The sequence below is a fragment of the Limulus polyphemus genome, unplaced genomic scaffold (genome assembly GCF_000517525.1).
Source record: "Limulus polyphemus unplaced genomic scaffold, Limulus_polyphemus-2.1.2 Scaffold128, whole genome shotgun sequence".
Classification (NCBI taxonomy): domain Eukaryota; kingdom Metazoa; phylum Arthropoda; class Merostomata; order Xiphosura; family Limulidae; genus Limulus; species Limulus polyphemus.
The window spans coordinates 1,025,556-1,039,522 of NW_013665738.1; the positions used below are offsets into that span (position 1 = coordinate 1,025,556).

Sequence of the window (13,967 nt, forward strand, 5' to 3'; positions counted from 1 at the left end):
ATAATTTATGGTGTTTTATTGTTTAAATCTAGTATTAGAGCTTCTTGTGTTTCTATTGCTTTTCGTTATAAAAATAGGGATACAATTTATGGTGTTTTATTGTTTAAATATAGTATTATAGCGTCTTGTGTTCCTATTGCTTTCTATTTTTAACTAGTATTAAACCTTTTTTTTTTGCTTGTTTTCTGTTTTGAACAAGTGTTATCGTTTTTGTGTCATTACTTTTCCTATATTAAACCACTACGTGTTTGTTATTAAACACAAAGCTACACAATAGGATTATCTGTGCTGTGCCCACTACGAGTATCGAAATTCGGTTTTTAGCGTTATAAGTTATTAGACTTCCTGCTGAACCAAACTAGTTGTTAAACTAGTGCTATAATGCTCTTATGCTCCTATTTTTTTTTCTCTTTTAAACTAATGTTATTGTTTCTTGTGTTTCCATTACTTTCTGTTTAAAACCAATGTTGTAGTTTTTGTGTTTATATTAATTTCCGATTTAAAGTAGTGTTAAAGCTTTGTCTTCATGTTGTTTTATGGTTTTAAATAGTTATAGATCTAATCTTCATATTTGATTTCTGACATTTCTTACAGATCTTAAGTTTTTATCTTTCTTTACATAGAAAACGTGTTCACATTTGAATATGCAGGTAAACAGCTGTTTCGTTTGTGATATAAAAAGATATATATTTCTGTTATTGTGCATTTTCTGGTGTTGCCTACAGTCCTACTTGTTGTATTCCGTGTTATAAGCTATGCTTAATACTGACGTATCTCTTATAATGCTATAAACACATGGTAGTAATATATTGTTGTAGGTTATGTTTTTACCTTGAAGTTTCTAGTAATTTGTATTATTTTTTAGCCGGAATGACGCTTATCGTGTCGTGATGGGCGGGGCGTTAACGACTAGAATTTTTCTTGAAAATTTAGCAAACATTTTGAGCCATATATAAAAAGCGAGTTAGGCCAGAGTGGATTGCTAAGTCCTGGATAATTTGGTCAGTCTGTCTGGTACTGTCAGTCTGTTTGTCACTTCCTTGCTGTAAATATTGAGAAATAAAGATACACAATTAGAAAGTAAGTGAAACTTCTGTTACCCATAATTTATTGGCGAAGTTAGGTTTATCGGTGAAGGTTGTTTATGTTACGAATAGTTTGTTTGTTATCAGACATAAAGTTACACTATGGGCTATCTGTGTCGAAATCCGTTTTTTAGCGTTATAAGCCCATATTTACTGCTGAGCCACCAGGGGACATTAAAAATGGATCTTGAAGAAATAAAAATAAAGAAATAGATAAGTGAACTGAACTTTCCATTATCGTATTAACCGAACAATTCTGAAGAACCCATCCAACAATAAAGTCCATTACAACATTATTATGTTGTTCACTTACCTGTATGTGTACGCATGTGTCTTCTGAGCAAGGAAGGACGGTCGAAGGCTTTGCCACACACTTCACAAGGTAACTCACGGGCTCTCTTTGCTGGCTCCGGGCGAGCCTCAATACCTGTAGGCTTCATAATTAAGACAAGACGAACGATCAACTTAAATAACACGCGAGGCTCTTAATCTTAAGCTATATAATAATAGAAATATAAATCTGTGTAAACTAAGGCATAAATGATCCCCCACTTGACTACAAGCATTACATTCACACTTGGCTATATTTACCTCATCTCTCAAAGAAAGAGAATTACTGGATAGAGAGCGCCGTTCGTTTGGCTGTCTATAACTTTTGTTTAAAAGCTGGTGATCTCCATTTTTAAAACAACTTACTGGAACTCTTGAAGATAGTAGAGACTTCGACAGGTCAATGGGAGACTCTGGAAAAAATTGCGTGGATAAATGGGCGTGCATAGACAAACTCTAAAAGATCGATGTATGAGTTGGTATTGTCAGTACGTACATGATGTAGTTCAACAAGCTTCACATTTAGCTACTTCATAGAGTGAGTTAATAATATCTCTTACTATCGTGTTATTCGTTAATATTTAAATGTTCACACGAACTAAACAGCACTTAACAATGAACTATTTCTGTAGCTGAGAAAGATGAGCTGATGACCATATGGCTACAGAAACAGTGGGTCTGAGAAACTTGGACTAATAAGTACATGGTTACAGAAGCACCTAGCCTGAGAAAGTACAGCTAACGATCATATGATTACAGAAGCTCTAAACCTCAGAAAGCCCAGCTAATGAATATAAGGTTACAGAAACCCTGAGACTGAAAAAGTCCATCCAATGAATATACGTGTTTTGTTTTGTTTTTTGTTTTTTGTTATTATAAAGTATATAACTTCATTATTAACTGAAAAAGTCCATCCAATGAATATACGTGTTTTGTTTTGTTTTTTGTTATTATAAAGTATATAACTTCATTATTAACGTTGTCATGAAACAGGTTATTCACAGGCGTAATGGCCCCTTAAATACTTGGGTTGTTCATACATCTAGTATAACAGTTTCATAAATTAAAATCAAGGTTTTTAATGTTCTTGTCCGCAATTACTATACTGAAAAAATAATTGTTTTAAATTTAAATAAGTAAAAAGCGCCTGTGTATAAATTATCTGAAAGCAAACATACAAGTTTATATCAATAAACAAGTAAATATTAACTTGAAACTGTACAGGAAGTAAAATTAACTATGCAGAACATTAATTAAAATTTTCAAATTAAGTTTCTTTGTTTTTCATTTATAGTGCTTGATATATAGTTAGGTATTTTTGTTGTTTTTAAATACGTGAATGTATTGGAAATTTGAAAAAGTATTATACATTTACACATAATTGAATGAAATAATTTGAGTAGATTCAATTAAGTAAATTATAAAACAACTGATTTTTTCGCAATATTAAGTGTAGATAAGAGCACTGAAAACCAGGATATATAACTGAAGGTAACTTACAAAAACGGAAAAAAAGAAACGTGGTAATAAATTATAGTGGTAGCAATAATGGCCTTATAACCTATTAATGAGCTTTCCACACACCTTATTATTAAGTAAACAGCTTTTATCAGATATATTTCAAAAGGGGTTTAAATTTTAACTTACGATCAAAGGAATATATCTACTTAGATCAAACTAAAGATCTACCCGGTTATGAGTATAGCTAATTAAGTATACTTTTCTTATCCCTATTTATAAATATTATAATGCATTGTTTCATCAGTTGGGTTACATTATGTTAGAAAAGACTTAAGTAAACAGTCTATAGGGGTGAGTTGAATAAACTGTTTAAAGGGGGTATGTTTGTGGAGATTTATAATGCCTAAAGGGATATGTTTCTTCAGGCCTAAATAAACTGCCTATATGGGTATACTTATGGATGTTTAAATTGCCTATAGGGCTATATTTATAAGGACTTAAATAAATCGTGTATAGAGTACGTTTGTAGAGACTTAAATAAGCTACCATTAGAGCTATGTTTGTAGGGACGTATGTAAACTGCTTATAAAGGTATGTCTTTTTGTATGTATGCCAGTGAGAGTATGTGACTTGTAGTCAGGATATAAAGATTAAAATTGATCAATATAATTCTTGCATATCAGACCTAGACTTGTAGTTGAATAAACTGGGACAGCAGAAAGTCTTCGGATTTATAATGCTAAAATCAGGGGTTAGATTCCCTTCGGTGGACATACCATAGCCCCATGTGGCTATGCTATAAGAAAAACAAACACAAGTAAGCCTACTTCGTTTATATAGTTATAAACTGATGTGGAAAGTTTAGTTTGCTCTTACTTTAAATTTATGCAAATATTTGTTGAATAAGTATAACAATGACCATTTGTCAGCTTACGGGTTCTTCATTTTTAGCAGGGTTTCAAGCTGCTGCACCTTATGTATAAAAGAGACGAGTTGAGAAATCTAAAGTGATTATTAATGTCCAAAAAATATTTGCAACACCTACCCCTGATAACAGTACGAAGTCACAACAGTTTAACAAAATTTTGTATTTACTTACCTTCCAAAACTAAACAGACTGTTTGTCGACAGTGGGCCGCAGTTAGGCGTCGGGAAACTAGGAGAGATAATGTACTTTCGCGATCTTCCCCCAGCGTTTCGTAATAAACTACCAGCTCCGTGTTAGGTGCGACATTTTGGACAACTTCGTAGACGGGTTCACCTTTGACTAAGGAGCCAATAAGGTTGACCTCAGGGCAAAAGGTCGGAGAAACCCGAAGAAACCGTACCCAATTACAATGGCGTCCGATGTCTTGAACTTCATCATAGCAACCAAACTGATGGCGTACCTGCATGTAGAAAGGAGGAGAACACATGTGATATATGTGCTTACCTTTTCAAGAGTTAATTGGAACAAGGCTGTCATTAGCTACAAATTCTGCTCTACTTGTCTCAGAGACCCTATTGAAACTCTGGGGTTCCCATTCTAGCGTTATTCTTAATGGTAGCACCCCTAGAGTTTGACGTTAAATCAACAGGTGCCAGAGGGTCATTGTTCTTGGAAGAGATGGCTTACATGACCGGCCGCTTGACTGACCAGTCCAGCAGCCGTGAGTTATGACCACTCTCTTCAACAATGTAGGATCGTCAACTTTTAGACAGTTAGGGCAATTTCTGTAATTACCACTGACAAAGAAGATACCTGAAACGTCCATGTTTGAGTGAAAGGCAGCCTTAAAGAACACTCCGAAGTGCCCTGCTGACACTTTTACGACTTGCAGTGATGTTTTAGCATGAACTCATTCTTCAGTTTCTGTCAGTGTTTCAAGGACTGAGCTTTGACCTTTCACAAAGTTCAACGAAATACCACAGTGATTTGTTTTTAGGAGGTAATCTTACCAATATTTTTTATTCTTTCCATAACAACAAAGTTGCCAAAATATCCATTGATAATATTTGTTTCCAAGAGGTGGTCTTACAAAGATATTAACATCTTTTCTTGTTCCCATAACAACTAAGCTCAACAAAATACGCAATAATGAGGTTTTTTTCTTTTAAAAGTTGATCTTATTTACTATCAAACAGGTATTTTTTTCTTAACCAAACTCTATACTTATTCATATTTGTTATCTCAAAATACCATTAATTCAGTAGTGACAATAAAAGCACGAAAATGTTAACGTCACCTAATAAGTGCTTTTGAAATGCTTAAGAGTTCTTTTGGTATTTTGTCAAGAAATTTATACAAGAGCTGTTTAGGCAGAAATTATGTCAGTAAATGTTTAATATCTATATACATAAATATTGTTATACACGTGTATAATAATATCACAGAACAGCATATTTTGGAGTTCTAAGACACGGCTTATATTGGAACATTTGAAATAATAAATAAGGTAAAAAGACACCTAAATTGGTTTATAAAATAATTACTTAAACTGTGTCGACGTTTCATCATTATGACAGGTAAACAGCGATGAAATGTTGACGTATTTTGAGTAATATTTTTATATTCTATTTCTTGCTGTTTTTAACCTTATTTGTTACCAAACATCCAGAAACCTTCAGAATTCCAAATTTTAAATAAGATTTGAGTTTTCTGCTTCACTAGTAGTTGAAACATTTCTTTTAAATTTGTACTCTCCTCGATGTTAGATGGATGTTGTATAGTAAAAATTTGAAAAATCGTGCTGAAAGTACTGAATATTTACTGTCACGGATATGAACAAAATGTGGTCGAACATAGATGCGCCTGTTTTGTAATCAATTAATTACCTTAATGAATTTACATTGAACAATATACATTTCTACTAAGTTTTTGTTTTTAACTTTCATTCGTTTAATTACACTCATTACACATAGAACAGATCTTTCCTTTAATTAATCAGGATGTTTCAGAAATTACGAATAAATAATTAAAAACACTAACACAATTAGATCTTTGTTCATTAGCGTCAAGGTGTATCTTACAATGTAAATCAACACAGGTCTAATTTTTACTTATGTTTCATGATTTAATCTTTGGATGTCTTTCAATTCTGGATCAAATAAACCTTTGTATTTAGTGGGAACTCTAAAAAACTGTTTGCAGTTCTGAGGCAGGGAAAACGTTAAGTATATGGTCGTATTTACTCCTGTTACTATGGTCTTATTTACTCGTGTTACTATGTAATTTGTTACTAAATAGCATAAATTATACCCCAAAAAAATTTAGCAATGAATTATCAGACCGAAGCATTAATTTAAATTACTTCCATTCTTCCACGTGTAATCTATCGGTTAAAGTATTAATTCTAACCTGTTCATATCCAGAGTCATCATAAAGTTAGTTGACCTATTTTTTTCCCTCGTTACTACCTAAATCTCAATTAGTTTTGGGTCGGCCAGTATTTTTGTAAGCCAGGAAGTTTTACACCCTGGTTGCTAGCCCAGTCGGCAGCCATATAGGAGGACATGTTCGGCCATGTTCGGTGACGAGGATTCGAACTTGGGACCCTCAGATTGCGAGTTGAGCGCCCTAACCACCAGATCGTGCCAGGCTCGCCTTATTCTATTCAGTACATAATTTGAAAACATAACACTAGTAAACTGTAATATTTGGTATATGAGGTAGCGAGATGACTGGAAAAGCGATTCCATTGTTAAAAATACTTCTCACCACAAAGCGCTTCAGTATAAGTTGCAAACCGATGACTATAGAAAATAACATCAAACCTGTCAGGATTTATCCTGTCGTTAGAAATTACTCCTCCCAGTATATCCCTGAATATTAGAATTGTTCTTATAAAGTATTACTACAATGATGGTAATAATGCTAGTGCAACATTAAGATAACACTGACGTTATTGGAGGCTTATAATCAAACTTGAACAAAGAGAATCAGTTGTTAAGGTTAAAAACGACACCTGTGTAAATTCTAAATAACACAAGTGTTAAAATAATGGCTGGAGACGGCTTGAATGTGTAATGAAGAAAAACTTTAATATAAGTAAGGTCTCCAGCCATTATTAGTCTCAAAGTGGGTTCCTCGTCATCGAATAAGTGTTAAAAGAAAATCAAGGTTTAATGATGACAATGTAAAAACATAGAAACATGTCGAATGTATGAGATTGTTCCCGGTCTCAAGGTTTTTATCTTTATACATGAAATTATTTAATAAATGTTTTGTTGTATTTCAAGATATGGGGCAGTCTCATTTTTAAATATTTAGTGTATACCATTAAACGTTGGTTTTCTTTTAACATCTGTGTTATTTAGAATCAGTTGTTGTTCATATAGCTTGAAACAACTTATTGTTCCTACGCTTCAATCTCTTTGTTTCAGAATTTTCGCGCAAAATTCAAAGAAAAAGAAAAGACTGCCTGCGCATAACCGTCGCTAATTTTTAACTGATAAAGTATATCGGAAAATGAGCTAGTAAACACTACCTATCGACAACTATTGGGATACGCTTGGTCGACCGAATAGTAGAACTTGACCGTCACTATTTTACAGAAGAGGAGTTTTGAACGTTGTTGTTTTGTTGTTGTTTTTATTAAGCACAAAGCTACACAAAGAACTATTTGTGCTCTGCTCACCATGGGTATCGAAACCCGGTTTCTAGCGGTATAAGTCCGCAGACATACCGCTGTGCCACTGTGGGGCAGTTTTGAACGAAAGAGTCGGTAAGTAAGTCGGACTCCACCCTATATTGGACGGACTTTAGAGATAATGCTAGGACATGTTTTCAAGGTTCGATTAACCAGTTGATATTTTCCACACCATGGTCCGCTTGCTACCTTGTCAGACTTGAAAGATATCGTACGACATAGAGTACAAGTGATGGAAGTCGGATGGTATCACATTCTCTCAGGAACGAAAGCAGTAGTGGACATGAATGTTGATAACATTGAACACAGTTAACAAATTAGATGTGAGAATTTTATGATCAGCACCCTCTGGAGTGAATTATTTTATACCTACGAAATATTATAGCTTTTTGTTGATTAGTTTGGAGTTATGGACGTTAGAATATGTCAGCTAACTTTATAGAAAACCTTTGTGTACCTTATTTATTGCTTCACTAAAAGCTTTATGGAATATTTATTTCAGATTTTTTCCTCTCTTTCTGAGGTGGCTTTTATACATTAAAGTGTTGACTTAGGTTTTTGTATGAAAGAGTAGACTTATGTTTCTATATATTAAAGTAAATAATTATCTCTTCTATATTAACATCTAAAATTACTCTTGTATAAAACGAGGACATGATTTTTGTGTGTTGTTTATAATTTTATTTCGTCTTATAGTAAACTTGCTTGACATCCAATGATTAGTATTTGGGGAAATCAATTTCTTTAATAAACCAAGAACCGATATTTGTTGTTTCTATAGCCTCTAAATGTGAGAAAACTTCAAACAATTTCTGGTTTACTTTGTCTCATTTAAAGATGATTTCTTGTAATAAAATACTAATTCTTATTCTAAAAAAATGTAATAATTAAAGCAAACATGTGCAATTCCCAATTTCAATTAAATGACTTGAGTTTTTTTACCGAGAACAGGTCTGCATGACCTAGTGGTTAGGGCACTCGACTCGCAATATGAGAGTCGCGGGTTCGAATCCCATTTCCGAATATCCTCTTCCTTTCAGCCGTAAAGACATTATAATGTAACGGTTAATCCCGCTTTTCGTTAGTAAAGAATAGCTCAAGAGCTGGCGGTGGGTGGTGTTGATCTTTTACGTAGTCTATCTTTTTCTAGTGCCAGCTCCTCCAAAGAGAGGAGTGGTTCTTCCAAACTAGTAGGCTCTTCTGCTTTTGGAATCCCTTGTTCTGATTCTTCACTGGAAGAGGTCTCATCTTAGACAATGTACGTTCTTGGAGCAGTAAGGTCTTTTAGCTCAGTTTGGGTTTTATGTTTTTCCAGAAACGAAGGAATATCTCAGAACCTATATAAGATCCAGGATGAGCAAACCTTTCTTAAGGTGTTTCTTGAAAAAGAAGTAGTTCAGTAAGGTGAGTAAGCCTTCCGTTTGCTGTGGCCATTCCTGAACGTATTTAATATCTAGATATTGTGATGTTTAGATCATATAGACGTCGCTGTGGTCGCTTGGACCTTCCATTTCAAACTCACTAGAAGATTCTCTACGTTCCCTGGCTCTCACTCTTGCAGGCCTTACTCAATCTGCAGGTGTAACTCCAGGACCGTCTTCTAATGGTGTTGAAGGTTTAACTGGTCTTGAAAATTATGTTATCACAGCAGGGGATTCTTCTGCAGAAATCTGCATATTTTGTTTGGTGCTCTTTTTAAAATCTGTTTTGTGTATTCTATCGAAACCCTTAGGTGATTAATATAAGTATTGAAACACGTGTCACCATTGTGGTTGTGCGTCAGATACCTGGTCTTTTTTAGCACTCACATGTATTCTAGTTATCTTACAAGATGTTACAGCATGCATTAGTAGTTCACTGGAGATTAGAACAATATTATAAGCACAATCGAGATTTCTGAATACGGGTGGAGAGGGGGGGCTCTTCTGCTTCTTAACTTTGCAGTCGTAAAGCCTAGTTGTTCCTCTTCACTGAAAATGGCTTGTATAAGAGCAGAGTTTAATGTCAATGTGAAAAGTAATGGAACAAGGACATCACTTTGAAGAACTGCAGGTATGTTAGACAGTTCAGTCTGTCCACCTGGTAAGATAATTCTCACTTTTGTCTTGTTATATATCTTAGCAATAACTCAACAATGTTTACTCGTAGATTAACACACACAAAAATATAGAGAAAAACTGGTAAAGCAAATCAAACTCAAAATAACCAACTCAAGAATATAAATCAAGCTTAGTGAAGTAAATAAAACACCAAGTTATCTCACACAATAAAAAGAATTGTTGTTGTTGTTTTAGTGCATAGCTTCACGTGGACTTCTGCGCTCTGTCCAACGCAGGGAATCAAACCCCGAATTTTACTATTGTAAGTCCGTAAGATTACTGCTGAATTACCGGGAACCTCACACAATAATATTAATCTAAGTTAGTAAAACGAATCAAGAACCAAAATAACCCACGTGATAATATAACTCAAAATTATTAAAGAAAACCAAACACCAGATGTTTCCCAACTCAATAACATAAATACAAATTAGTAAAACAAATGAAACAGTACATTAACATACACAAGAATATAAATCAAAATTTGTGAAGCAAATAAAGCATCCAATTTTCCGATAAAATCGATCATGAAAATTACAACAAAGATTATCTCTCACGAAACAAAGAAATAGAATTAAGTTATATAAATCAAATATAAGCTTAACATTTTGTAATATATTAACGCAATTTATTTTTTAAACTATTTATTCATAATGAATATTAAAAACACGGTAATACAAAAAAAATCTTCAATACGGAAGTTTCTCGACTCCGGAACCACAGATTACGAACTCTTTATTAAAGAATACCTCTCCATTATCCTCCCCCCCCCACTGGCACAGCGGTATGTCTGAGGACTTACAAAGCTAAAATCCGGGTTTCGATACCCATTGTGGGCAGAGCACCGATGTATAGCTTTGTGCTTAATAACAAACAAACAGACATTAATATTGACATGATCAAAGTCTTCAAAATTGAAAATAAAAAACAAAAACCTGTAAATATGGTTTAGCAATTAAAATTTATATAGAACATCATTAGGGACACAATTTTTCTATAAATGTTTAAAGTTATAAACAAATAGGAAAAAGCGATTATGTAAACCTGAAAAAAAAATAACTCATTTAAAACACCTACATCAATGAGAAATCGTGATCGCACGCACTACCTTGATTGCACCAGTTCATGAAAGATGATTTCAAATATATTTAAACTTTAGAGTAATATAAGTGAACGTTTCTATACACAAAAGGGTAAGCCCTTCTATTTTATACAGTCAACTCTAGTTCCGTTATAATGATCAATCTACAGCTAAAAAAAGAGTAAAACAATTACAGCTGAAATAATTAAGGATAATTCTAGTTATTTGTTGTTGTTTTCATCTTGAATTTATAGATTCGCTCAGAACTTTTAACTTATAGAAGTTTTCATTCAAGCAGTTTGATAATATATATAACTACCTCTATGTCTTTCGTATCCCAGCCGACCTATATAATGTTTGGGGTTAAGAGAAATTGAGGTATCCATTGCTTGATGTTAAGATAATTTAAGCCTCCAAAATGCACAGGCTTGCGAATTTAAACCTCATAAAAGTTGTTTTGGTTTTAATAACGGGTCTTCCATGATTCAGCTACGCAGATTTCGAAAACAATATTAATTTTTTGCTTCTCACGTAAGGTTTTTTTTACAAATTGGGAAGGAAAAAACTCTTACTTAGATCAAATTATTATTTCATTTACCCCAATGAGCATTTTTAATTATCATGTTTCTTAAGAAAAATACAAATAAACTGAAGAAAAGAGAAGAACATTGATGGCAAATGAATATGAATCCTCATTCATCTTGATTTTTGTGTGAAATCTACGTCTTATAGTCTCAAACTACGTATTGTAGTCTTTCTTTTATGTATTGCGCTATGACGTTTTGTGAAAAATCTGTACGAGATGAAGAAATACGGATATCATTTTCGGATTCAGCGTACAGGAATTACCATAGAACATGTAAAATTTCAAGAGAATAAAACCATCGCAGGTCTGTGATACTTTTAGGTATCTGTTTAAGGTTAAGAAAGACTGAAATCTGCTAGATCTTGTTAGGGCAACCTTTCTAAGCCTCAAAACTACTACCTAACAAAAGTTAGCAGACTTCAAACTTTCTAAGCCTCAAAACTACTACCTAACACAAGTTAGCAGACTTCAGCCTTTCCAAATGGCCATCAAGCCGTATAGACGATGTATTTTGTCTTTGTTAATGCAAGCTTACATTTGTATCACTTAAACGAGAACCGACTGCTTGTAACTATAGGTAAGTTTAACATTATAAATAGGTTGACGATTTATCAAGTACAATATCCACTTTAATAAAATAAATCGTTACAGTTGAGACAGTATCAGATATATTTATATCTCACTGACACTTTTAAACTTCCATTAATATTATTTCATATTAATTCAGAAAAGCGTTGTTAATTTTATAAAATCAAAATTATTATTGATATCATTTGAATTCGCTGATTTTATACAATGATATCAGTGTTTTTGTAATTAACTGACAGTAAACGTTCATCAACGGTAAAGACAGAACCATCTCACGAAAACTTGTAAGGATGTATCAATAGATGACTAATTACTTTTGAGAAAAGATGAGATGAAAACTCACATTCGTGTCTTCCAAACAGCTGAAGACTTCTAGTTTGTCTAGCCTGATAGTTCCTTCAAAGGGCAAGAATCTCCTTCCTCGATTAATCTTCTGGTTGCTACAGACACGAACTTCCTTCTCGTTAACATGACTGTTTACAGATGAGATTAGTACCAAACTAAACTCGGCCGGAATCAAAACACACGTTTCCATAGCGACGATTTTCCTCAGAAAAGGATCCGTTTAAACAAAACACGAAGAGGTGAGGGTATTTTCGATCATAGAAACAAAACTTTTTATTGAGTGGACTGACCGCCACACCAACAAATAGCTACAATAAGTCTGTATAAAAGAGAAAAAACACTAGCACACGCTACTCCTGTCTTTTTTCATAGGATCTGTCAATATTTTACTGGTCACCTAAATAAGCAACAGGTGTGATTATCTGACCGGCAGATGGCGCGGATTTCCAAGTTAGGGAGAGTCTTCTCCAATCTTCCCAAGTAGGTGTGGCCGTGACCCTGTTCAAATCTACTGACAGTAGAAAGCAGAAAAACATCGAGAAAGCGTTTGGAGGGTTTAATGCTCTACTTTCGAAGCAGCTTTGACTAACTGGGATAGTTTTGATTGTCGCGGCTATCCTTCGGTCCGTTGCATTATCCTGTTACCTCGTACAACACGTTAGAACTGATAAAAAAACAAAAACAACATAAATTAACTTATTTTGCACGAGGTGTAAGTTTATAGAGTCATTCGATATTTTCTGGTACTGCGAGAAAAAAAGAGCAAGCGTCAAGGCGATTTTCACAGAGAGGAGTTAATAGTGCGTTTCTTGCCTATTTACTCTTTCTGAAAGTAGAAGTAAAACGACTTAATAAATACTTTTTGGGCACAAAATGCTGTTGTGTTCAACGCAACAGCGAAACAACTCTAGCAAATGCTCTTATTCGCAATGCTACTACAAAATAACTTTAGAAAATGCTGTTGCACACAACATAACGTTTTAACGCTTCTTATTTTTTCTTTTCTTCTTTGTATACAGTAAATAACAACTCACTAAGTTGAATAGAATAGGTTCAAATTTAACAAATAAATCATATTTTATGTTAGGCCTGTGAGATCACATTTTCCATGTCTTTAAAGATCCTGACTTTCATCATTCTATCGAAAGAAGATTTACAACTGACTTTCTTTCAGTACTCATAGCTAACATTTTAAACATCTCTTTTCAGAGAGAAAGGTATACTTGAAAAATACAAACCCTACATCTTGGAAGAAGGACGACCTCTACGGCGCTTTTAGAAGTAATCATTAGTGATCCTGGAGGAGGAGTTAAATAAAAGAGAAAATCATAAAATTCTCCAATAAAACACTAGTTAAACTTGTAGTAATATCCTGAAGTACGGAAACTGTCTGCTATATTATCCATTAAAACTCTTAGCTAAACGGGTAATATATAACTTGATACATGAAATTTGTTAACGATATTTTCCAATAAAACTGTAGCTAAACGGTTATTATGTCACATATTAAAACTATCTATGATATTTTCCAATCAAGTTTTAGCTGAATAGGAGGTAATATTTTTTTATATATAAAATCAGTCTAAGATATCCCACAGTAACACTATAAACTTATATGAAGTTTTTTTTTGTTTTTTTTGCAGTAGCAGTAAAGCAAAGATCTGGTTAAGTGTTACACGAATTGTGTTGTTTTAGCAGTATACTGCTGTCAAGTTCACTTGTATTTGACTATTAAGATAAATTATACAGACTTGCGATGGTTTT

General features: G+C 33.7%; 1 protein-coding gene across 1 annotated transcript in view; it reads right to left on the reverse strand.

The window, feature by feature from the left end:
• The window catches only part of LOC106473341 (zinc finger protein 2 homolog), a 29,206-nt gene extending 16,813 nt beyond the window's left edge, over positions 1–12,393 (reverse strand). Inside the window, exons 1-4 of the mRNA XM_022402818.1 lie at positions 12,202–12,393; positions 3,976–4,264; positions 1,677–1,828; positions 1,399–1,519 (exon numbers count right to left, since the gene is read on the reverse strand). Coding sequence (XP_022258526.1) covers positions 1,399–1,519; positions 1,677–1,828; positions 3,976–4,264; positions 12,202–12,393 — 754 coding nt within the window. The remainder of the gene's footprint in view (positions 1–1,398; positions 1,520–1,676; positions 1,829–3,975; positions 4,265–12,201) is intronic.
• Between the last annotated feature and the right edge of the window lie 1,574 nt (positions 12,394–13,967).